This window comes from Penicillium subrubescens, assembly GCF_028828155.1.
Source record: "Penicillium subrubescens strain IBT 31985 chromosome Unknown utg000001l_segment0_segment0, whole genome shotgun sequence".
Lineage (NCBI taxonomy): Eukaryota > Fungi > Ascomycota > Eurotiomycetes > Eurotiales > Aspergillaceae > Penicillium > Penicillium subrubescens.
The window spans coordinates 1,616,258-1,640,257 of record NW_026643151.1 but is presented as its reverse complement, the minus strand read 5'-3'; the positions used below and the strand labels follow the sequence as shown (position 1 = coordinate 1,640,257).

Below are 24,000 nucleotides of genomic sequence, written 5' to 3'. Positions count from 1 at the left end.
TTCTCTATTAGTATTGGTAATAGACACAGACGTAATTCAAGGCACAAGTGAACATACATTCGACGACATGGTTGTAATATTGCAACTCGAATCGGCCGCGGGTAACAGCTTTCAAATTCAGGCACGTAGTAGCGTTCTGGCCACGCTTTACCTTTCTCGGGCGGTTTCGATCTATCTGAGATCCGTTGCATCGTTGCATCGTGATTCCAGGTTGAGCCCCAACACTCCAAGCGATGCCAACCTGGCACTGGTGATTCGTAATTGAATCGGCAGCGCTGACTGAGCAATCGCCCGTCACCGCTGGTTACGTGAAGTTCCGGGCGGTCTGCTGGAGCCAGTATTTCCCGATAAATTTGATGCCGTATTTCGGGTGGAAGCTTGGTGAAGAATGCTGATTGATCTTGAGACAACGGTGATCGGGCAGCCAGGGCGCGCTTTCGCCGTGGTAGCGTATCAGTACGATCGCCTTTTAGTTTGGGCCGGCGTGGACTGTCCTCTTGGTCTTGATGGCGAGTAAATAGGGATTTTTGTGCAGGTAAAGAGATGGGGAGAGGAGAGGTGACGTTGTTTTGTCTTTCAATGGGAACATAAATGGCCCCCAGCCCCCAGCCCCCAGGGTCGAGACATTACCTGGCCCCTCTAAAAAATCCCTCGAAACTGGGCCTCTCGATAATGAAAAGATCAAGTATAGACCACATGACTATTCGAAATGGGCTACAGTGATAGCGAGAAGAGAACTATTTGGATTCGATTTTGGGGTATATCGTTGCCCTTAACCTATTCTCGTAAGTATCGCAGGCTTTCTCCACTCGCCCTATTCTTCCGATTTACCCGTCAAGAGACAAGAATAATGCGACCGTGACTGAAAGATAAGCACTGCCCAGAGAACGAATACGACCAGGCGATCTATTTGACACTTGTCTGTCGCCCCGATCTGGACAAAGAGGGGACGAATAGGACGAGTCAAAACGGGCCCCGGAACCAACGATGCAGTCATGGGGCGCAAGTTGTAACCGTAGAAATACCTCATTCTTTTCAACCTCAACCCGTGCGGCATTTAATGTTCATCCCAATATAATAGCTATAAAAGCCATCTCTCTATACACGTTGAACGAAACAAACCCATAGGAAATCCTAATAGCATCCAGCGTCACCATGTCCTACACCTCATACTCTGAGGCGCGAATGTCGCTTCATTCCAAGGGCTTTAAGCCCAAGCCTCGCAAATCGATGAGACCACCCGAGCGCGAGATCGCCCTTCGAACAGAATCCATCGTTCCTGCCAAGACAACCCTTATACTGAAGCCAAGTGGGAATGCCCAGTCCGTCGCGGCATACATAATCACCGACGAAGAAGAAGAGCCCGTATACACAGTTTCCGGTCGCAAATATGGCGATCGCGTTTGTCGAGAATTCCACGACGCTTCGGGGCTACCCTTATTCGAACTTCACACGAAGAGTGCGCTTGGCAGGCCTTATTCGTGGTTCATCACCATGCCGGGTGGTGGTGATCCAAAAATTGCCGAGGGAGAGCCTCGATGGGGAGGCAATCATAAGAGTATGAAGTTCTCGTTTCGGAACATGGCTGCCAACGATACGAAGCGCGACGAGGATAAGGATATGACTCTGGTTGTGACTCCGTGCGGTGAAATTATGGCCCGATATGATATTATCGATGGAGATAGGAGGATTGCTGGGGTGTATGAGAGCATTCAACACAATGACACCCTGGCTCTGCTGCCTAAGTCACGACGGAAGGGTCTTCGACCTGCTATGGACTTGACGATTGTGGCGGGTGTTGATTCTTCCTTGGTGAGTTTTTTTGATTATATCTTGAGGTATAATTCTCATGCTGATTCTTGAACGCAGGTGGCTGCGATAGCAATTATCATGTTTGAATGGACCTACGGGGCGGAGTAAAGTTGCCAAAGTATGAAGAAAAGGGAAGGCATGTTATGCTCCGCTCTTGGCTATCTCCACTCCTTGCCATTTTTTCTCTCTCTTTATTTGGGACTGACATACAAATCGACTGGTTTCAGGCGATGTCATGTGGCGATGGTTCTTATGCTTGCATTGCATTGATATATCTGGCTTAGGTAGCGACTGACGCAGCCTGCGAGGCGTAGGGTGTATTTCCATCACGAAGAATATATCAAGATATTTTATCACAGCAAGAGTAAATAAGTCCCCTATTTCTTGGATGATGAATGCCACGATCTCGAACTGTGTGGAGTTCACACAAGATCGAGATAGATACTGACAATTCATAACTGCCTTCCCATAGCCCACTTTGTTTAGCTTTTCTATCGAATAAATTCAAGTTTCAGTCCAAAATCGTGCGACGGTGCAACTTATGTGATGTCCGGTCAGCTCCATTGTAAATACGCCTTAGAAAGTGAAGGCTTAGACTGTGTGGCGTTTGTCGCGATGGAATCCATTCATTGAATCAGCCTTGAGTCATTTTGCCCGTATTTTTGGGGCCATGCTACTGCCTTGTCTTATGCATAGCCACAGGTAACCTTCAGAATCAGATTGATCATGTATAAGTAAATATTTCTATACTCTGCATCTGCTTCGAGTGCCTGGTTTCTCAATCTTCAGGTCCTAAAGTATTTGTTTTACCCCGCCTGCTCGCTGCGCCCCACCTGAAACGTCTCTTGCAGATCAAACCTGGTCACCGGCAATCAAAGACACAAACAAACAAGAACTTGGAAAAGATACCATCATGACTTCCAACAAAGAACCCAGAATTGGCGTTGGTGTTTTTGTCATGAATGCCGAGGGCAAGTTTGTCCTAGGCAAGCGAAAGGGCAGCCATGGCGCAAGTGAGTCATTCCACTCCCTATAATCCCCCACCACACCTGTTCAATGCATCAGCCAGAAGGAGCAAATCGCGTGCTTAACACATTTTATAACTTTGTAGATACTTGGGCCTTACCTGGTGGACATCTCGAGTTCGGCGAGTCCTTTGAGACCTGCTCCGAACGCGAAATTCTCGAAGAAACAGGCCTACAAATTCGCGATATTCGGTTCTTGACTGCCACGAACAGTGTCTTTGAAGCTGAAGGCAAACACTATGTTACTATATTCATGGCAGCAGTTCTCAGCAATGATTCCGATCAGCCGGAGGTAGGCGAAACCGCATATAACATGTCTAGCTTATTGATCTCTCCTGGCTGACTGAACATCAAGATCTTGGAACCTGAAAAGTGCACAGCATGGGAATGGGCTTCGTGGGATGAGCTGCGAGCTGAGGGGGTATCGCAACTGAGCTCAGGGTCGAACCACACTGGGAGAGAGCTATTCCTGCCTTTGTTGAGCCTCATTGAACAGAGACCTGACTTCCGTGTTTAATTGACCCTTTTCAGGTGACACTACTCGGCGTGACATTACTCGGCGCCATGAAATAAAATTAAAATAGAACATGCATATTGAGAAGAATTTTTGAGATCTGAGTTTTACTATGAATGGCGGAATCTAGATTTAGGGGATTGATACATCATCATTTTCAGCCGTGAAGTATGCCAATGGATCGCTATCTTGATGACATTGTCCTTCATAATCAACAAGGCCATCACAGGAGTTAGGGGGGATATTTTATTGAATCACTGTACACTCCTACAAGTGTGAGCGGGTTGTTTCGTTACGCATAGCTAGCTACCTTTATCATGATAGCTATTACTTAAACAGGCTCATGTAGCGGATCTTTCTCGATGCGGATGTTTGACGTCATTTCGAATCACTACATTCCCAGCGAGCGCGAAAATCAATAGGATTTACGCTCTTGGTGTATTATTCTAGGTGTCTTATTCTTATTGAAAATAGGATAAAGAGTAAGTGGAGAACAGGTTTGTAAAACAAAGTGTGCTGGAAGTGGATGGAGTTCATAGCACTCGTCAGGGCATCCGAGAGCCAACTAAGCGTGCAAGCCTTGGCTGATTTATGCTCAATCTAGGAATTCCTTCCCAATTCTATGTATTCAGACTTCAGACGATGTGTATAGATTATTCTGTTAAACTATGAGATGTAGCGCTGAAACTCTCTCGACTGACAGTCAGAAAGCTGTTGATGTTATCCGTGAATATACCAACACGTCTCTCAAGGACAGGCATTATTCATTCCGCGGAGTTAGTTGTAGGTTGCACCCGGAACTACCTAGTGGGGAAGACAAAATTCAGGGTCTGAGGCAGGTGCACGTTCATCCCCGCAGCCTCATCAGTCACTACACTAGGTACATAAGTATTTCCGCGGCAGTTATATCCCGGGAAATGGGAACCTTATCCACCTACAGTAGACGCATCTGCTGCAACGAACTACAATGCTTGACTTGTAGGAGTCCCCAGTATTTACGGGACAGTATATCACGCCTGGCTGGCTTGCTCATTCAACTTAATATTTCGGGCTTTCTTTATAGCGGCAGACAGCCACAGACCAAGGACCCTCACTGGTATTGCGTAAGGGGACTTAGGATGGCGGTGAAATTCGACGAATAGTCTCAGTTATGCTAATTGCAATTAAAGCACAGATTATTTTTTTTAAAAGTCATAGCTTATACGTGGGGAAGATGACGTTTGCTAGATAAAGTTTCATGGTGGTGTTCGTCATTCTTATATCCGGGCTGGACCAGACATGGAGAGCTTGAATGGCTATTATGTTTGTCTACAACAATCAAACATCCAACTTTCACACCTGTAATTTGACCCTTGTAAAGCATTCTCTGCTCACACTCCCTCGCGCTGTGGGAAAAGCCCGTCCAGAATCATACAATGACACCAAGACCACACTACACACATCCCGACCGCAGTCATGGCGGCTCATCCAAGGATGAAATCCAAAATGAACCAGACTGGATCAAAACTCATAGCCACCGAATCGGATTTTGTGATCCTGACGATCGGCACCCGGGGCACACCCACGTTGGAGATGAATGGGAAACCGAGCGACAGCGCGAATTTCTCACCCAGGCAAAGAAAGAGGCCGAGGAGCTCAGTGAGGAATTGAGGAATAAAAAGCTGATCAATGTCCGCGAGTTCATGGCCAAACAAGAGGTGTGTACTAGAATCTCGGTAAATTCCCTGCTTGGCTCCTTCTCTGACTGATTACTATAAGGACTATCACTTGAGATTTCCTGAAAATCATCCTACTGGATGGCGCTACGTGCTTCATACCACGGAGGATTTTATCAAGTACAAACAAGACTGGCCTGTCAATGTAAAGAAGCGGCAGGAAGAGGCTGAGGAGAAAAAGAAGGAGTCCGAGCAGAAGGAAAAGGATAGTAAGAATCCACAGAAGGAACATGAGTGGCGACGGGGTCGCGGCGAGAACGAGACACACCACGAGGCCCATGCAACTGACTCGAAAGATAATAATAAAGACTACAGTGACAGTGAGAAGAAGGAGGGGCAACAAAGTCTGCAAGACAAATACTCGCCACAAGAGTTGTCTCTATTGCGCCTGCTACAAGCCGAGAGTGAATTGATGCGGACCATTCAAGAGAACGATGGCACAGCCAAAACTCCTATCAAGCCAGCCAAAGAGCAGGATCTTTCTATTGACGAGACCGATCAGTTCACTCCGGACAACTGGATCCCTCGATCCACCAACCTCGTCCGTCTGACAGGGAAACACCCACTCAACTGCGAGCCTGAGCTAACAGCCCTTTTTGATGCGGGTCTGATCACCCCGAACCAGCTCCATTACATTCGAAATCATGGGCCAGTACCTCATCTTTTATGGGAAACCCATAGAATTGATGTTGCAAATGGCAAGCTTGTGCTATCGATGGACGATCTGCAGAATAGCTTCGAGGCCATAAACATCGCGGTGGCATTAGCATGCGACGGCAACCGTCGGAAAGAGCTCAACATGATCAGAAAGTCCAAAGGCTTCAACTGGGGTGCCGGTGCAATTAGTTGTGCTTTCTGGAAGGGAGCTCTCCTATGTGACGTGCTTTCAGCTGCCGGCTTGGACGACGATATCATCCGGAACAGTGGAGTCCGTCGTTGGGTACATTTCGAAGGTGCAGATGAGCTCAGTGAGGGCAAGTATGCCACATCAATTCCACTGGCATATGCTATGGATCCTGAGAACGATGTGATACTGGCCTATGAAATGAATGACGTCCCATTACCACCAGATCACGGCTACCCAGTGCGATTATTGATTCCCGGCTTCGTTGGTGGCCGTTGTGTCAAGTGGCTTCATAGGATTTGGGTCTCCGAGAAAGAAAATGACAGTCATTATCATATTTGGGACAACCGTGTTCTTCCTGGTTTCGTTCGCGATATGGACTCGGAGTTTGCGCATACCATGTTCCACCACCCGAGTACGGCTTGCAACGAGCAAAATCTGAATTCGATCATTGTCAAGCCTGAGCATGGCGAGACCATCCATCTTTCTAATGTGGGTAGCAATCAAAGCTACCGGATTTCGGGTATCGCATACGATGGTGGTGGCCATGAAGTCCAGAGGGTGGAAGTTAGTTTAGACGGTGGGGAGACCTGGCTATACTGTGTCCGCAAGGTGAGACTTGACTTTCACGACTGCACGTATTGTATCGAGCCACTAATATTGAGCCACTAGTTCCCTGAGTACCCAGTCCGCCATGGAAGGAAGTTCTGGACGTGGATTCATTGGCATGTGGATGTTGGATTGGCACACTTGATTCGAGCCGAGAGCATCGTCGTCCGCTGCTTCAATGTCTTCAAAAACATGCAGCCAGAAAAGCCAGCATGGAACATAATGGGGTAAATCTACATTACCTTTAGATCCTATAAGCCTTGCTAACGCTATCTAGGATGATGAACAATTGCTGGTATACAGTACGCCCGGAGATCCTCCATGATCAGGATCATGATGGCATCAGCCTTTACTTCCGACACCCGACCGAGCCTGGCACTGGAAAGGGAGGCTGGATGCAGCCCACGACAGAAAACCAGATCGAAAAGATCAAGCATGAAGTGGCATCACCACAGAAGCAGTTCACGCGCGAAGAGATTGAAAAGCATAACAAGGAAGATGATTGTTGGATTGTCATCAATGGCAAAGTCTACGATGCGACGAGTGTACTGGAATGGCATCCTGGTGGCAAAGCTCCAATCATGGCACACGCAGGGAAGGTGCATGTCGATACCACCGACGAATTTGACAGCATTCACGATGATTATGCGGAGCAGAAATTGAGTGGTAAGATTTGACATTCAAGCTTGTTCTTGTGCAGACTCTGACTGATTTGATATAGAATGCGTCTTGGGTCTGGTCACCGAGAAAGCAATGGGATTCATTAAGGGGCAAGCCGAAGATGCAGCGAAAGAGAAAGCCAACCCTACAGAAACGGGCTCAGAAACTGTTTTCAATCGTCACCGATGGAATGCCATCCGTTTCGCGGAGAAAAAGGCACTTTCTGAAGACACGAATCAGTATACTTTTTCTCTCGCACCGAATGCGAAAAAGTTGGGCCTTGGAACCTGTCAGCATCTCCAATTGGGATTCCATTTCAGCGATCGACTCGTGGTGAGGCCATACACGCCCACCCGACCGGTCTTTGAAAAAGAGGAAGATGGAACGTTCGATCTGGTTGTCAAGACCTACCGCCCAGATAAATCCCAGCCAGGTGGCACGATGAGCAATATCCTTGACTGTCTCCGACCCGGCGAGGAAATCGAGGTGAAAGGCCCCACTGGCGAGATAAAGTACATCGGCCAAGGCAAGTTCTTAATCGATAAGAAAGAATACCACTTCGGCAAAGTCAGCCTCGTACTAGGTGGCTCCGGTATAACGCCCGGGTACCAGCTTATCTCACGAATCTTGCGTGCGAAAGATCGGGGTGAGAAGGAAGACAAGACCGCTCTCAAGGTTATTGATGCGAACAAGACCGAGGGCGACATCCTGCTGCGAGGAGAACTGGACGAACTGGCCAAGAAACATTCAGATCAATTCCAGATCACACATATTCTTTCACATCCTGGTGATGACTGGAAGGGCGAAAAGGGCCATGTGTCGAAGGAGATTTTGGAGAAGTATGCGTTTGGTCCCGAAAAGGGGGTTGTGGCTCTACTTTGTGGTCCTCCGACCATGATTCAAAAGGCTGTACTTCCAGCTTTACAGGAGACGGGGTACAAGGAGGATGAGAATTTGTTTGGATTTTGATTTCTGGTCTCGCATGACCAATGCCATCGTCATTTGTTATCGGCCCTAGCGTTCCCTGGAAGCATTGTATCCACTAGCACGATGTTGTGTACCGTTCATTGCAGAAGCAATCATGACGCCTTTATACAACTTAATGCAACTGGTTGTGCTCTCGCACTTACCTCGCGAGTCCTGCCAATATGCTTCTTCACTCCGTCAACTCATTTCTCACTGACCTACTACTGGAGGCTTTACCATACCTTGGTACCCATTTGTCTTATTTCTGTTGCACAATTAATGAAGATCACCAAGCCGATCATCAATATCATTTAGATCATCAATATACGCGATCGCCCACCTGCATCAAGCTTCCGCACGATCGATAAATGATATCATCCGGAATCAAACCTTGCATCGCTCCCGAAGATCAATATATGCATAATGCAACTTACCCACATAACATGCAAGGGGTATCAGGGGCGTAACACCGCATGTTTAGACTAAAAGCTTCATTGCTCCGGGAAAAAGTATAAATCTTCAGAATCATCCTACTACTTCCCTGAGACTCATCCATCAATTCCATCAAGTACCCTAGTCATAACGTTACTTCCAATCCACAACCAACAAAACCCCATCTTCTATATACCCTTCCCACATCTCCAAAATGCAATTCAACACTATCATCACGACAATCTGCCTCGCTCTTATCAGCGGCACCGTCACAGCCGAAAGCACACCCGTCAATATCCCAACGCCCGCAGTGACTCCTCCCTCTCAATCGGCATCGCCCTCTTTCACCCGCTCAATCCAGGCGGCAGCGTCTCGCTCTGCCACACCCACAGTCCAGCCAACACACCCGTATCTCAAGAGGACGGCTGCCACTGCTGCCTCGTCTGTGCATGTATCATCGACTCCAGTTGCACCTTCGGGATTTAAAACCTCTGCGATGCCGGCCGCTAGTTCAGCCGGGATCGCGGACATTCTGGGTGGTTTGTTGAATTTGCCTCTGCAATAGAGAAAAGCAAAAACACGGTTGTGGATTAGACGCGGAAGATTTTTGGATGGATATATTGAGCTTGGATTGAATTAGAAGATAGATAGATAGCCAGGTTATTGTCTCGGGGTTCACTTTGTTTCTATTCCATGTACTATCATTGTCGATTTTGTGAACTTAGTTTATGATATCATGTTATTAATCTCTTCCCGCGCCTGTTGCTTTTGCAATGAGGCCAAATGGACAATCTTTCTACAAGCGGAGAACAGAAGATAAAAGCAGTCAGAGAATCAAGGATCAATGTCCGTAGTTGAAGCTGTAGTTACTAAAAATATCAGACAGCCGCCCAAATCCAGTACACTGTAAATGTCATGAATCAATTATGACAAAAGAAAGCAGCAACCCGAAAGTACACAAAAATAAAAAACCACCCATGTAAGAGAGAACATATTAAAGGTCTTCCTGAACCCATGACCCCGTCCATGAAAAAGAACGAGGAGAAGAAAATGCGTGACTATGTTAGGTTCATAAAGCAGAGGATTTCAGGTCGCTGGGTGCTGATGAATGGGCAAGTGTTGCAAGGCACATTCACCCGATTCCTGGTCGCCGTTGAGTCCTTCATACCAGCCTCCGTCGATTAATTGGATTTCAAGGTCTCCCCAGTACTCGGCTTTCCCGCCGGCACTTGTTTTGAGGTCGAGGTCTCCGAGCCGAATGTCGACGGAGGATTTTTCATCCTTTGGAATCTATTATCTGATGTCAGTCATGGGTTCTACTTGGAGAATGTGCCGGACGAGATGCGCACCTTGATGTATAATGTGCAGTCTCGGAGCGTCATGTCGAGGGAAGTCTCTGTTGATTGTATAGGAGGTCCACGTAGACCAACTTTGCAGTAGGCCTTCTGATGAGATAACAGTTTCTGAAGTGTGTTATTGCGGAATAATATGTGTGCCAGTCGTATTCGGTCGCCGCAGCCTTTGATAAAACTGGTAGCTCGGAGGACATCCTCAAAGGTTTCAGAGACGAGATCAAGAGGGCAAAAGGATCGCTGCTCTTTCTGTCCCAGGCTTCGTGCCTCGTAATTCTTCATATCCCTCAGCGCACATGTTCGACATCTGTGAGCTGTCGCCGGTGCCGTGGGAGATTGAATGAGCCATTTTGGCTTTAGTTCTGCCAGCGTCGAGCCTGGATCATCAAATGTCGTCATATCGGTAACGAGTAGCCCGAATGGCTCAGTGAGGCTCAAATACCCGCCATGCCGTTTTTGGGGCCTGTCACCAGTTGACTCGGCAAGAAGAAGCTGCTCATTGCAGCGGTGGACCAGGCCCTCTGGCAGTCGTATGAGAGTTTGATCAACCAGCTCATCAGCCTTGAAGAGCGGGCGCACGGTGGTATTAAAGTTTTCCACAATCTCTTTGTACGAGACATTAGCCGCTGTGTCCTTGCGCAATCGAAGTAATTTTCCCGTGATTCGCTCCGCGGGTTCAAAAGCAACCGGGGACAAACGCTTTCTGGGATCTCTCTTGGCTGTGAGGGGAGATTTCACGGCTGAAACAAAGCGATAGACCACATTTGCACCGCCCTCAGCCAGATACACGAGCTGAACCCCCGGTGGGAGCTCCAGCAGACTAGGTTTGGTCATTCGTGAGTGAAGAGCCAAAAGACGTCGCAAGGAGCATGAGTCGTCTGGGAGAAACCAAGATAATAAATGAAAGACAACTTCGAAATTTCCTTGTGTCGAAGTCCAAAGCGTTCGTTTCTTGGTTTAGGTTCTGGAAGAGCGGTGGAGGCAACCCTGACCCTTAGCAGAAGGGATCCGAGGGAATACTCGATTGGTCACGCGAGACAAGCTACCGGGTCGATTGTTTGAGCATGCATCCAACATCCGGGGCTAAAGCGGATCCAAAATGGGGATTTTGACTAGCTTATAGCGGTGAACTGTTGGATCGGGAACTTTGACCTTTTAATCGCTGATTTATCTTGGCTGTGGATGAGTCGAGCGTGTTGTGAACGGGAAAGTCGAGAAAATGCCCGGGTTGAATGCACAGCCAGTAAGCGGGAGTCTAAGCACACACGACCAGTCGACTGAAGACCGCCGGGTGGCGGCCGTGAGGAAAAAGAAAAAGAAAAGTGCCGGCGTGTTGATCACAGACCAACCAGCCTTACGAGGAGAGCCCGCAAACTGGGGGGGCGCGGCGGATGTCGTGCAGGGTTTAGCTCGAATGGTGGGGGGGTTCAGCTCGGCATCAGTGGCGCCGGTCTTGGAGGTTGATCGGGCAAGCGATTGACAGTCCAGGGCAATGTGTAGATCTCTCTAGGATCACAATTTTGAGGCTCTAGTTGGGAGCAATGGCCTCAGCTGATTGAGAGAGTTGAAGATGGAGATGAGCTGGAACTTTCAGCTTTCGGGTCCCAGCCAGGAACCAGCGGCGGTCAGCGAATTCTCCGCGGGGTCAACCAGAAAAGCGGAAGAATCAACCCCGAATAACAACTAGAGCATTTAGATCGAGTAGAGTAATATTATTGATAAGATATTAAATTAAGAGAGTACTAAGAAATTTAGCTCTTAGTATTAGCTCGCACTATCCACCACCCGGTATGGATCTCATACGAACTATAGTATACTAGCACTAACTATTCTGCCGTAGCTCAACCTGCCACTACTCCGGACTTCCCCACCATCTCCCACTTCATCCTAACAACAACCCTCAACATGGACACCACAACCCTCCCCACCCCCGAGCACTGTCTGGCAGACTTCTGTCTGATCCCTGTAAGCCATAGAACCACCCCTCTAATAGACACAATCTCACATCCCCTCCAGATCGGGACCGCATCAGCCTCAGTCTCAGCCCAAGTAGCTGACGTCCAGCGCCTAATCGAACAGTCCGGCGTGAAATATGTCATGCACTCCGCAGGAACAACCCTCGGTACGCGATGACTGTACTTACCGGTTATCTTCTAATCCATTTGGTCCATCTGTTCTAACCATACCCTCCAATCAACACAGAAGGATCCTGGGATAAAGTGCACCAAGTCATCGGCCAGGCCCATACCCTCCTGCACAAGCAGGGTATTGTACGTATTCAGACTGATATCCGTGTTGGATCAAGGTATGTATCTCTCGGCGCTCATCTTTTCTTTTCCTTCAATGTTATCATTAGTGGGGTAGCTGTGACGCAAGTTGGATCAATAATTGGGACCTCACTAATGACTGGTCGAATTGATTCCAGAACCGATAAGGAGCAAACCGCTGAGGATAAGGTGAATAAGGTGCGGCAGTTGCTGGCTCAGGATAAGCAATAGATCAGAGTTTTGAATGGACCTACATTGATGGTCTAGCGATGGATATTGAATCATAGTCTCATCCAAAAGTGATATTTCGATTCTTTCTAGCACTAAATATGGTAGACCATTTCATGTCCTCGGGGATCAAGATATCCAGTACCTTGTTATAAATCAGGGTCATTTCAGTCATTTCCCACCTCGAGATAATCTCCCAAAAAACGCCATATCCCTCTTTTTGCATGGGTGCAATATGTCATATGCAATGCAATGCGCCAGAACCATGCCCAAGGATCCCTGATCAACAAAGCAGGACAAAAACAAGATAATAATCAATAGACCCGAACCACCCATATCCATACTCTATGTAGCGGGTCTAACCATGCGAGAGATTCATGTCTTAATGTCTCATAAGAACTGGATCAATCTCCGGTAGACACCTCCAAAATGTCCGAGAATAACAGAACGCTGCACGATAACAATAACCCAAGAAGCAAAATGTGATAAGGCAATGCCAAGATTCAAGAAGAACCAGCAAAGGAAAGGGGGTAAAGGGAAAAGGGGAACCGGAACGGAGCGAGACCCCTGAACCCTAGAAGGAGATACCTCCACCCAGGATACTATTCCAATTCCCACCAGCCCAGACCCAATCCCCCATACTCGTGCTAGCGCCGGACTTGGCCGAGCTCGCCAGCTCGACCAGCCCCTTGAACACGTTATTGACAGTAGATCCGTCACTACTCGAGGATGTCGACGAAGACGAAACGGACGTCCGTCCCACCGCGTTGGTCACGTTATTCAGACTATCCACCGTATCCAACGCGGGCCCCTTGTTGAAGAAGTCCACCAAAATAAAGGTAGGCTGTCGACCACCATACGCCGTCTTGCACTTAGTCGCCGTGCTGCCAAGATTACCCGTGCCGCCGGATGGGGCGTTCGTGGTCGACACGTAACTTGCGTTCGGGTACTCGATGTCCAGGATCGCCAGGTCTGTGGAGTACAAGAAGTGGTTCATCATGGGGAGGCGGTTGGAGGATAGCGCGGTGGAGATGGAGCCTGAGAGTGAGGATGGCCGGTCGGGCTCGCAGGTGAAGTTCGAGGGCGAGGTTACGTCGTAGTTGCTCTCCCATACGAAATCGAATTCCGACATTAGGTATGGGTAGTCTGTGCTGGTGGTCAATGGTGTGGCGAAGACGACGAGTCGCTTGCCGGAGTTGATCATTGTTTGGAGGGTTGGCCAGGAGGTGGGCGCTGTTGTGAGGGAGTCGGGTTCGTAGGTGTAGTTTGTGATGTTGGCGGTTTTGAATTCGGCGCCGAGTTCAGAGGCAGAGGCGCTGTCGGAGTTGACAAGGATGATTGTGACGACTATAGAAGAGAATGGTTAGTTTCCTGGTTCTCATTCTGTTCTGTAGATGGAGGGGACCACGGACCTTCATTAGGATGCTCATCCAGCCAAGACTTGATCTTGGCTAGCCAGTCGCTCAACAACCCTGCGTCCAATAGGGAGCAGTAGGAATGGCATAGACGCCATTGATTGTTATCCTTGTGTACCTGCGCAGTTACCATGCGGACACCAGCGCTCAGCTGGGTAGGAGTGTCATAGTATCTATACAAGCAGGGTTAGAACAAGTTAGGACTGATCTCGCGATCACCAAACAGGTAAAACTCGATCTCTTGCTGAATCAAGGCGAAACATACTGGTCACCAGCCAGAACACTATCCGAAGTGCGCACGAAGGGGCTGTCATGGGCCCCCAAATGTGTAATCTCGCCGTAGGACTTATCGCAGAGGTCGGGGGAGTTGTTGCAGGCGGTGGACCGGACGTTTAGCGGGTTGGCCAGTGTGACCGGCAGCAACAGCGGTAGGTAATTGAACAATCTCATGCTGTACAGAGCAACCAGTCGTTAATGATAATCTCGAATAATCTGACACTTGAATTCGTAGTTTACAGCGACAGCAAATCCTCTTTCAATTGTAGTTGAAAGAGAAAGGAGAATAATAAAGGACCGGCTGTCATGGAATGCAATGTTTAGAGTGACGATCCATAGCGGGTCCAGGCCGCGTTGCCGTCTCAACTATTCTTAGATCGTGGATCAATATCCGCCACGCAATCGAGCTGATTGGACAGAGTTACGCGCATAGCGATGACTGAGAGTTGATTTTGATTGTTTCGTTGCCATCGCGCCAAGGAGTCCAAGGTCTAGGCTCCAATGGTAGATGGGTGGCTGTGAAGATGTGCTGATTGCTGACGACCTGCGTGGCACAGTCTGATTGAACTTGCGTCTGTGTCTCAAGTTGGCTATTCGTTCCGCCAGACGCGAGGGACTGACAGGGGTCAGGTTACGTGGTGACGATCACCCAGAACATGGGGTATTCCTGTAACCACCAGGGTCTTCGATATACAACGGACAAGTCATACGGGTTCTATGAAATGGGGATGGCATAAACTGTATTGTACAAGGAATATGATTGACATGGTTCCCAGGGGTATACTGCTATATGAACAGAATGGAAAGATCGCTAGTTATACATCATCGAGTTCGTTTCCTCGGCCAGACTGTTTGGGCTGACCTTCGCAGTGAGGACGGGGTTCGACCAGGATTCATCAGTTTGGTCGGCTCAATTCTCTCTAGTCCACCGAAGAAAGAGGGATCACCCCAGGCACGTAAGATATCTGCTACCACCCGCTGCCACCGATACGGGTTTTGTCGTCGCAGCACTCGGTTCAGGCGTGAATGAGAAAGATTGAATCGACCAAACAGGGTAGCCAGGCGGTGCCGAGTCGCGTCAAGAATGACACGCTTCTGAAGAACCAGACCGGCTTGCTCCAGCTCTCGTAGAAGGAGAAGTCCACGCACCCATTGAATGAGTGGTTCCTTGGTTATGGGATGCAGACAGATGGCCTTGGCTGCAGTGGCGCTGGTCACTGGGACCATGAACCCCCAGGCCACCAGCGCAGTTTGCATTGGTGGACTGAAAATGAGCTTCAGCATCCGGTCGTCCTGTCCCGTAGGCGTTCCAGCGGGTGTCTTGGCCCAGAATTTTTTGCTTCGTGTCTTGTATTGACGAACCAGCCACATGCAACATTCTCGAAGCTCAGCCCAGTGGTTTTCCATACCGAGACGCTTGAGCATCTCCTTCCAGAAGAATGGATTGACATAACCACCCAACGGCACGGAGCGCTGAAGGACTCGAAAAATAAACATGACTTCACGCTTGGTATTGAGCGGCTGCCCGGGCGGTGGATTTGGGCGATGGTTGGGCCGACGAGGTGTCAGAACCTTTTCCGCCATGAAATCCAAGCTATCCTCACTCAAGGGCCTTCCGCGTAGCGTCAGCTCGTCCACGATCTTAGATGCCGCCCCCAGGTCACCGGCAGCAATGTGCTTGCGGAAGTGAATATCCAACAAGTCCGGGTCATCTGGGTGCAGTTCTGCAAGGACGGCGAGAGCCATGTTGTACTGCTGCATATCACGGGCGATGTAATATGAGATGAGAAGTGATTCCTGCGTGGCCCTATCTTCGAGAACATCGGGATGCTGATCACTCAGCAGCAGGTCAGCAAGGAGTATGTCGCGGTTTTGGGCAGCCAATTTCTGGACCAATCGAGCGAAGACAGAGTCACCAATAGAAATACCAGCCTGCCGGAGAGTCTTGATTTTGTCCAGGATATCCTGACTCCCGTGCGCTCGGACAGCCAACTCGCGTAAGCTCCTTGGGCCAATTGCTGATACGCCAAGCATCTTCAGGCCACCAAGAACCATATCGAAGTTTAAGGCGCGAGTAGCAAGCAATCTAGCGCCGATGTCATCTTTGAACGGTGTACCATCTGGCACACCCTGCTTTAACTTCTCAGAAACATCATCGAGCGTCTCTGAAGAGGTGTCGAATCGTTTCTTGGCATATGCCTGAAGTTTCTTGTTTTCGTCCCAGAATCCATACATTCGGGCATAATCCAAAAGAGGTTGAATCTCGCTGAGCGATTTCGGGTGATCATTGCGTGCGACCAGAAACGGATGGATGGAAATCGCTCCCTCTCCGTAGCCTTGTTCAATTAATGTCGACATGACTGGCCCATATATCTGGTGGCCTTCGGCCGAGCGACACAAAAGTCGAAAGGTCCGTAAAAGCAGGGGTGGTCTTACGGCTTTGACATGATGCCAGTCGTGGGCTCTTTCCACTAAGGATGTGGGACGAATGACGGGAAGGAGGACTTGCAGCACATCGTTCGGAGAGGCCAAGCCGCATGCTTGGAATTTTTTGTTCCATCGTAAGGCTCGCTTTGTCAATCCTCGATCGAGAAGCCCACCCACGACACTTTCATAGAGCTGTGGCCAAGATCGACCTTCTCGTCTGTGTAAATCCATCGCATATTCCATCACGTCGATCAGAAAAAGATCTCGTCTCAAGCCCAATTTCACGAAGCTTTGCCAGAAGAAGTCGGCCTGATCTCCAGTCACAGGTAACTTAATCCCAGGCAGGCGAACTGTCAGCCCTTCCCAGATGTCTTGCGTTCCTTTGTCGCCGTAATGTCGTTGGCGGAACTTCAAAAGTTCCTCCCAAAGCTCGAAATTATTCATATTCTCTGCACGATCGACCAGGCGCGTTCCAATATCATCGCAGTGGCCGACGTCGGACTCGAATTGGAGTCTCTCCGGCTGTAACCGTAGGGATTTGATCGGGCATTTTGAATAGTCTTTCTCGCTTGTTCGTTTCGTAGGGGACGAGGAAGTTGGATATCGATCTGTCTCCAAGGGTTCAATCTCATAGATAGGAAAATTGAAGGGCCGCCTCTCGCCAGCGGTCTGCTTTTGAGTTTCAACTCCCTGCACCGCAGAGCCACTCCCCGGGTTATCGTCTAGTGCCTCTTGATGAGCACATCGCGATTGACATCGTAGGCGCGCGTATCTTGAGTCCAACTGCTCAATTCCGGTAGGCGTTGCGGCGAGGGTGTCGAGAACCGAGATGGCAGACGGCCTCTTCAGGAGTCGAAGAAGAGCCGGTCGCATTGGTCGTGCAGGGAAGGATGGCAACGAAATGCTTGTCCACCATCCTTCTCTCTCGATTGTGAGAATTAAAGACCAGCGAGGACCAAACAGCCAAGCTTGCATCTTCCGCGCCAAAAGCCGCCGATGACGCTTTCCCCTTTTGGGGATCCTGACTCAGCAGCGCTTTCCTTACTAAGCCGACCTTCTGAGTGGGCGGAAGAAAGAGGGAAGTCACATGACCCTCAATTGCAGCTCTCCCGAACCTCACGACATCGTGCCATTGCCAATCTCTCCTCCCACCCAAACCTCGCTTCGTGCTTCCAACCGCCAAAATGTTCCGCACTGCGCCTCGCATGGCCGGGTACGTAGATTCCAATACTTCTCAGCTACCTTCACTCCCCCGTGGTCGCGCCCGAGCCCGGCCGAAATTCGATTCGCAGTTCTTGGGGGTGCTGGTTGCGATTGCGTCAATTGCCATTGCAATTGATACTGCTTTGGGCATTGCCTGTCACTGCTGCACCTGTGATATATACTGACTGGCATTTATCTTCTATAGTTTCGTGTTCCGCGAGAACCGTGTCCCCTACTACCAGCGTCTGTTCCAGAACCACGACGGCAAGCGTCAATGGTGGAAGGTGGGTTTGATCCGAATATAGCGTTCTCGAAGCAAACCATTGGCAATTCTCTGACTTGAGTTTTTATTCGACAGACCTCCCGTAGCAGTTACATCATGTACCCCTACCTCATTTCCGTCTACGGCCTCGGTGCTGGTGAGTGCAACATCTCGAATTCAGGAAATGTTGCGGACCTACAGACTAACTCGATAATAGCCACCACCTACGCCATGTGCCGCATGGTCTTCGTTAGTCTACCCTCTACCTCCTCCCGCTCCCTCCAACGCGAGCATAGCAACGCATACTCGGCAATTCCGTTTCACATACTAACTCATTTAATTAACAGGGCAAGAAGACCTGGTTCGGTGACAAATAAATAACACCAACCCTTCTTTCGACTTGGTTGCTTGGTAGTTGAAGATGCAATATTGGGATTGACTCGATATTGGCGGTGTATTTCTACTCCAGTGGATTAGATGGAATTTGCGGGCAAACTGAAGATTTGGGGCTGTACATAAACCGATTCAAGCACCAATTCAAAGTACTGTTGCCTTTCACTTTTGCCGCCAATCTCATAAGACGATCATTCCTAGCCAGCATGACAGCCGATATCAGGTTGGGATAACCTTAGAGACAAGTGGTCGATTCAAGTCTCGCAGGTTGTGAGACTAGTGCCTCTGCCAAAAGCTATACGGAAAACACGCTTATCCCCCAGGCCAAACATCCGGAGAGGCACTATTAAAAGCAAAACATTTCTTTGATCATCCCACCCTCGTCATCCACTACCTAATCCAGTTAGGCACTTGGCCAGGGAGTCTTTATTACAGGAGATCTCCTGTAGAGTAAGGTCTAAAGTGCTCCAGCTAGATTCCAAGCATGACTCTTACAATGAACATCACATCTACCAATTCATTCCATATTTGACATTTGCATACTTCCTGGGGTCTATATCAGGCCAATAGTTAGGTAGCTCGGGGCAGTTGATACAGCTTAGTCAGCCACATAAAGGGCCAACATTTCCCATGGCATGCTCGAGCCAAACAACTCATATCGAGCTTGTTCCAGGCTAACCCGAGACGCAACGGGTAAAGCCCGGTTATGTTTTAAATTTGTTGCCTGTCAAGGATCTTCTTGCGGCATATACCCGATATGCACAATCCTGACTTATCCGGTTTGGTGATATAAATATCCGCTCTCAACAACTTATCTCGAGCAGCCTACCCGGTTTCCACAACCATGCATGTAATGCACTAGAAAGACCCCACTTAACATGGAGCACAACGACTCATCACTTTCAGAAAGACCTGCGAAAAGGGTCCGACAGGCTTGCGAACCATGCAGGTAAGTATCATAACAAGATAACCCTCATCGCGAGACTCGCGTATAACCATGATTCTAGACGCAAGAAGGCCAAATGCCCCGGAGAGCAACCGGTCTGCTCACTGTGTGCTAGACTACGGCAGGAATGCATCTATGCAGAGGAAAGGCGTCGGCTACAAGCTTCAGAGGAGCCTGCACGGCCTAATCTATCTGGCCAGGCAACTCCTCAGACCTTGGTGGGTATCTCCAAATGTCGAGGAGATCGCTTGTACTAATACTCGTTTCTGATAGGAAGATCGATTGCGGAGCTTGGAAGGAAAGCTGGGAGTTGTCATTGATCATCTCGGGTATGACCCCCCTGTCCATCGATGAGGAGTACGATGTACTGACTTCAGCCAGTGTCAGTTCCAGAGGAAACCTACCGGTGGCGGGTACCAGTCAACTGCCTAGTGGAACTACTGCCGCTCGCTCAAGTGCATCCGTGATTTTACCTCCTTGGGATGAAATTGTTCCTCTGGCGGAGCTGTACTTGTTGTATTGCGAGTCCCAACCTCTACCCCTGTTTCATAGAAGCAGCTTTATCGGCAGCATTCAAACAAGGGATATCGAAATCATTTACGCCGTCTTAGCCTTGAGTCTGCGGTTCTCTAATTCGCACCGCAATGTCCATGCCCTCTCCGAACAGGTCAACAGCTATGCTGAAGTGGCACGTGGGCTGGTCATGAAACGAGTTTCCGAAGGCCCAGTAGAGGTCTCGACTCTCCAATGCCTTTGTCTATTGAGCTTGGTTGACTTTACGAGTATGTATCCTTCCTGAATGTATGGAACCGGATTTGCTAATAAAACCCAGACGGCAATACGCATCGCTCTAGCATCCACAGCAGTCTTGCCATGAACCTCGCCCAGTGCGCAAATCTCGGGCTAGAGCCCCGTTCACCGCTGAGTAGTATCCAGCGAGAGGAACGCAGACGCTGCTTTTGGAGCATATGTCTGCTGAAAAGACTACATGGCGGCGACTTCACGATCGATATTCCCGACGGAGGAGGCCCAGCCTACCCGCAAAGTCTATCACGACCCGCGCGAATGCTCTCCCCAGGTCCCACACCCCCGGATACACGGAGAAGTGATATCCAAGACCAAGGCATCCTCGCCTATGTCATCATGCTGAGCGAGGCCTTTGCACGGACGGCCCGATATGTCCGGCTTCGTGGACGACCAAGCAATGTACCCCCCTGGTCTCCGCACTCAGAGTACTCAAAGATCATCGCTCTGCAGATGGACCTGGAGACGAAGATGCCTCTCACGCATCGCTTCAAACCGGCCAATCTCAGTGATAGATCTCGAGAAGAACTCCAAGCTCATCGCGAGTACTGGGGACCCTGGTTTCTGAATCAATTCATGTACCACACCATGCTTTGTCTGCTCAACCACCCACTCCTCCTATCGCTCAGTCTACGCACGTTCCGAAGTACAATCCCCGAGATCTTCCTCCAGCATACATCCGACTTGATCTCCTCCCACACCACCTGGATCATCCATTTTATCAACTACTTCGAAGAAAAGACCTTCTTCGTCTCAGACCCTTTACTAGGATACAGCGCCGCCGTCGTAGCAACCATCGAACTCCAGCTCAGTTTCACAGAAAACCCAACAATCCGCGACCAAAAGCGCGACCGCTTCACCAAATGCGTCAAATTCGTCCAACAAATCGGTGAACAATGGCCTCACATGGCCCGCCTCGCACAAAGACTCCAACACCTCGAAGACGCAGTCTCAGCAACCTACCAATCCGACCCAAACGCCCAAAACCAAAGCCTCCTAATCGACCTATCCCGATTCTGGGAAATCCTAGAATACTCATCAAATAGCGACGCCGATTCCGCCCGCCGTCTTTTCGGCGACTCACTCTACGCAGGTCCCTCAACTGCAAACCCAGAAGTCTCGCAGACGTCGCCTTTACCTGCGCCGACTCGCATTGGTGAAGAGAGACCGGCTAGTTTACAGTCGCCGGCCGGAGGCTTTGCGGGTAATGGTAATGAGGGTGGGTTTGCGGAGTATTCGGGGAATTCGTTGGTTTCGCCCCAGCAGCTTACGTTGACGAATGATGATTTTTCGATTCTGGCGACGAACTTTTTCTCGCAGGGGCAGGAGTTTTTGAGGGGTGGGGATACTTGGACTAATATTGGGAATTTTTAGGATTGTCAGTGGATGTATCTTGATGTGTTGGCACTATGTGAGACATAAGATTGTCGTACTACACTCCCTGGCCACAGATGAGCTGATATCTGCAACGTGGCGCCCAATAGTGCCACGCGTATTTCAATTACCAGATCAATCTTATCTCTGTGTGATGCATAGTGAACATCCTGTTATTACTGTAAATCTCAAAATTTCAATAATGCAATGCTTATGCACTGTGGCGCTATCAATTCACCTGTGCCCAGGTATATAGCTTTTTTGCTTTTTGCTATGCTCAGCCTATACCACCTTATTGCATATGTACCCAAGAATCAATCTTGTTCAAGAGATGCTATTCTAGTATGCTATTTTCACCTAAGGTATATCCATCATATTATATATATCTCATCCCCTCCCAAGATTCCGATCCAGTCTTTACTTAACCAAAGCACTCTTAAAAACCTCCACAAACGTAAACACCTCCTCAAAAGTATTATACAACGGCACTGGCGCCACGCGGACAACATCAGGCTCCCGCTTATCACAAATAATACCTGCATCCTGCAGCTTCTGCGCCACCTTATGCAATAGACCCGGCTTGAGGAGCAGACTCAGCTGGGCGCCACGGGCGTGCGGGTCAGACGGGGTGATAATGCTGAACTGGCGGTCTGCATCGGTGCTATCCTTGAGAAGGAGGTACTCCAGGTATGCGGTTAGTTTGAAGGACTTTTGGCGGAGGTCTGTCATGCTGGTTTTGTCGAAGACGGAGAGGGAGGCGCAGAGGGTTGTTAGGTCGATTACGGAGGGGTTGGAGATGACGAAGCCGTTTGCGCCGGGGATGGGTTTGAATTCTGGATTGTGTTAGTGGGTTAAGTGCTATTAGAATGGGTTTTCTGGGGTGGTCGTTGACGTACTATTGTCCATCTTGAATCGCACTGAGCGGTCCCCGCCGTACCAGCCTGTCAATCGGTGGCGGAACTTGGGCGAGTCCTCGCCCTCGCTGTAGTCGACTTTGCCGTGGCGCTCGTGCACGAATAGACCGCCCATGGCGCCGGGTCCGGCGTTGCCGTACTTGTATGTGCACCAGGCGGCGAAATCGACGTTCCAGTCGTGAAGCTTGAGATCGACGTTGCCGTAGGCGTGTGCCAGATCCCAGCCCACGACCAGGCCGCGGTCCTGCGCATACTTGGTGATGGTGGGAATGTCGAAGAGCTGGCCGGTATAGTACTGGACACCAGGAAGTAGAAGAACAGCGGCATCATCGACATGCTGGTCGATGTATGAGAGAATCTTCTCTGTGGAGATCTCGTATGTGCCCTCATCTGGCCCGATGAGGACCATGTTCTCCTTGGCATCTAGGCCGTGCCAGGCAATGTGTGATTCAATAGCGTACTATGTACCAAATCAGCTGCTTGCTTGAGAATTGCTTTTTTCTCATTTTGACTTACGTGGTCACTGGGGAAGGCCTTCCAGTCCATCAAGATCCTTGTCTTGGTTTCCGTTGGCTTGTAGAAACTGGCAAGTAGCAGGTGCAGATTCATGGTCAATGTACCCATGGCAGCAACCTCTTCTGGCGAAGCGCCAACAATCTTGCACATGGAACCCGAAGCTTGCTCAGAGAGCAACTGCCACTGTGATAGTGGGGAATCTTCCATCTTGGTGAAATGGCCAGAGACACCAATGGAAGCCCAAGTGTCTAGTTGAGCTTCCATATACTTGGCCGTCGCCTTGGGCTGAATGCCCAGCGAGTTACCACAGAAGTAAATACTGGACTCGGAAGAAAGACCTATCATTACAAAGTCAGAAATCAGTGCGCACCAATGAAATCGCAATTCACACGCTTCCTTGCTCGTACCTGGCTTGGCTAGCTTCTTGGTGTTCACATTGGCCTTGGAGGGAATAATGAACTCATCGCGGAGAGCGCGCAGAGGATCAGCCTTATCCAGGGACGCGGCGTACTCCCTCGTCGCAGCCTCGGCGGGGAATGTAGGCTTAGGTGCCTTGACACCGTTGAGACCGTTGGCGTTTGTCATGTTTAATGTAGGAGGGTAGGTATGGAGTGTAGATGGGAGGGGGAAGGAGGGAAAGTCTGGACGACGTTGGCAACACACAACCTAATTAATGGCGGTGAATAAGTCGAGAGGGGAATTGGCCAAGAATAATGCAGATAAGACGCGCCCGCTCGAGGTCCATTTTATAATTCTTTCTCTGTCTAATCAAATCGGAGACGAGGGAGGAGGACATCCGGATGTTGTATCCGTATCCGCCTCGTTGATCCGTCCCCACATTCTTGCGGTGATAGGCGGGGCTCTCCGTTGAATGATGTCTGGTAGGAGGTAGTTATCGTTGCAATCTGGGTTTTTGTTACTCAATCGCTAGCAGGGATGGGAATTGCGTGGGTTTGAATTAGTCTGAATGTAAATTTGTGACAGGTTCTGCACGTTGAGGTGGATGTGGCTAGTGATTGGCGATGAACGCTATTCTGATGCACGTT

The 24,000-nt window shown here is 49.4% G+C and overlaps 11 protein-coding genes across 11 annotated transcripts; 7 read left to right on the top strand and 4 right to left on the bottom strand.

Annotated features, from left to right (window-relative positions):
* Nucleotides 1-1,155: 1,155 nt before the first annotated feature.
* Nucleotides 1,156-1,920, top strand: N7473_000510 (uncharacterized protein; the record flags this gene model as incomplete). The annotated part of the gene is made up of 2 exons (XM_057146450.1): nucleotides 1,156-1,812; nucleotides 1,870-1,920. The coding sequence occupies 2 exons, from the start codon at nucleotides 1,156-1,158 to the stop codon at nucleotides 1,918-1,920; spliced, it is 708 nt and encodes a 235-aa protein (XP_057014336.1).
* Nucleotides 1,921-2,725: 805 nt separating this feature from the next.
* N7473_000509 (nucleotide triphosphate diphosphatase NUDT15) lies at nucleotides 2,726-3,354 on the top strand (the record flags this gene model as incomplete). The annotated part of the gene is made up of 3 exons (XM_057146449.1): nucleotides 2,726-2,825; nucleotides 2,924-3,129; nucleotides 3,193-3,354. The coding sequence occupies 3 exons, from the start codon at nucleotides 2,726-2,728 to the stop codon at nucleotides 3,352-3,354; spliced, it is 468 nt and encodes a 155-aa protein (XP_057014335.1).
* Nucleotides 3,355-4,766: 1,412 nt separating this feature from the next.
* On the top strand, nucleotides 4,767-8,148 carry N7473_000508 (putative nitrate reductase; the record flags this gene model as incomplete). The annotated part of the gene is made up of 5 exons (XM_057146448.1): nucleotides 4,767-5,048; nucleotides 5,110-6,522; nucleotides 6,583-6,746; nucleotides 6,797-7,185; nucleotides 7,241-8,148. 5 exons carry the CDS (start codon nucleotides 4,767-4,769, stop codon nucleotides 8,146-8,148), a joined length of 3,156 nt encoding a protein of 1,051 aa, XP_057014334.1.
* Nucleotides 8,149-8,791: 643 nt separating this feature from the next.
* On the top strand, nucleotides 8,792-9,142 carry N7473_000507 (uncharacterized protein; the record flags this gene model as incomplete). Its single annotated transcript, XM_057146447.1, has 1 exon — nucleotides 8,792-9,142. One exon carries the CDS (start codon nucleotides 8,792-8,794, stop codon nucleotides 9,140-9,142), a length of 351 nt encoding a protein of 116 aa, XP_057014333.1.
* Nucleotides 9,143-9,663: 521 nt separating this feature from the next.
* Nucleotides 9,664-10,763, bottom strand: N7473_000506 (inositol-pentakisphosphate 2-kinase; the record flags this gene model as incomplete). The annotated part of the gene is made up of 2 exons (XM_057146446.1): nucleotides 9,664-9,867; nucleotides 9,927-10,763. 2 exons carry the CDS (start codon nucleotides 10,761-10,763, stop codon nucleotides 9,664-9,666), a joined length of 1,041 nt encoding a protein of 346 aa, XP_057014332.1.
* A 1,071-nt stretch (nucleotides 10,764-11,834) lies between these two features.
* Nucleotides 11,835-12,427, top strand: N7473_000505 (thiamine-binding protein; the record flags this gene model as incomplete). Its single annotated transcript, XM_057146445.1, has 4 exons — nucleotides 11,835-11,894; nucleotides 11,946-12,051; nucleotides 12,132-12,234; nucleotides 12,355-12,427. The coding sequence occupies 4 exons, from the start codon at nucleotides 11,835-11,837 to the stop codon at nucleotides 12,425-12,427; spliced, it is 342 nt and encodes a 113-aa protein (XP_057014331.1).
* Nucleotides 12,428-12,998: 571 nt separating this feature from the next.
* On the bottom strand, nucleotides 12,999-14,289 carry N7473_000504 (uncharacterized protein; the record flags this gene model as incomplete). Its single annotated transcript, XM_057146444.1, has 3 exons — nucleotides 12,999-13,771; nucleotides 13,837-14,012; nucleotides 14,105-14,289. The coding sequence occupies 3 exons, from the start codon at nucleotides 14,287-14,289 to the stop codon at nucleotides 12,999-13,001; spliced, it is 1,134 nt and encodes a 377-aa protein (XP_057014330.1).
* Nucleotides 14,290-14,937: 648 nt separating this feature from the next.
* Nucleotides 14,938-17,415, bottom strand: N7473_000503 (uncharacterized protein; the record flags this gene model as incomplete). The annotated part of the gene is made up of 1 exon (XM_057146443.1): nucleotides 14,938-17,415. The coding sequence occupies one exon, from the start codon at nucleotides 17,413-17,415 to the stop codon at nucleotides 14,938-14,940; it is 2,478 nt and encodes an 825-aa protein (XP_057014329.1).
* A 311-nt stretch (nucleotides 17,416-17,726) lies between these two features.
* Nucleotides 17,727-18,384, top strand: N7473_000502 (cytochrome c oxidase subunit 7; the record flags this gene model as incomplete). The annotated part of the gene is made up of 5 exons (XM_057146442.1): nucleotides 17,727-17,755; nucleotides 17,951-18,029; nucleotides 18,104-18,164; nucleotides 18,225-18,256; nucleotides 18,355-18,384. The coding sequence occupies 5 exons, from the start codon at nucleotides 17,727-17,729 to the stop codon at nucleotides 18,382-18,384; spliced, it is 231 nt and encodes a 76-aa protein (XP_057014328.1).
* Nucleotides 18,385-19,278: 894 nt separating this feature from the next.
* Nucleotides 19,279-21,524, top strand: N7473_000501 (uncharacterized protein; the record flags this gene model as incomplete). Its single annotated transcript, XM_057146441.1, has 5 exons — nucleotides 19,279-19,349; nucleotides 19,408-19,564; nucleotides 19,620-19,675; nucleotides 19,728-20,128; nucleotides 20,179-21,524. 5 exons carry the CDS (start codon nucleotides 19,279-19,281, stop codon nucleotides 21,522-21,524), a joined length of 2,031 nt encoding a protein of 676 aa, XP_057014327.1.
* Nucleotides 21,525-21,830: 306 nt separating this feature from the next.
* N7473_000500 (kynureninase) lies at nucleotides 21,831-23,655 on the bottom strand. Its single transcript, XM_057146440.1, has 4 exons — nucleotides 23,362-23,655; nucleotides 22,955-23,292; nucleotides 22,421-22,898; nucleotides 21,831-22,357 (listed from the first exon to the last, which is right to left on the bottom strand). Exons 1-4 carry the CDS (start codon nucleotides 23,537-23,539, stop codon nucleotides 21,942-21,944), a joined length of 1,410 nt encoding a protein of 469 aa, XP_057014326.1. The 5' UTR covers nucleotides 23,540-23,655; the 3' UTR covers nucleotides 21,831-21,941.
* Nucleotides 23,656-24,000: the final 345 nt, after the last annotated feature.

What these genes read in the sequence shown, in the direction of transcription:
- N7473_000500 (XM_057146440.1), bottom strand. Translation starts at nt 23,539, where the DNA reads ATGACAAACGCCAACGGTCTCAACGGTGTCAAGGCACCTAAGCCTACA. An exon ending in CAAGAAGCTAGCCAAGCCAG is followed by an intron (nt 23,293 to 23,361) that starts GTACGAGCAAGG and finishes TTGTAATGATAG; the next exon opens with GTCTTTCTTCCGAGTCCAGT. An exon ending in GCGATTCAAGATGGACAATA is followed by an intron (nt 22,358 to 22,420) that starts GTACGTCAACGA and finishes AACACAATCCAG; the next exon opens with AATTCAAACCCATCCCCGGC.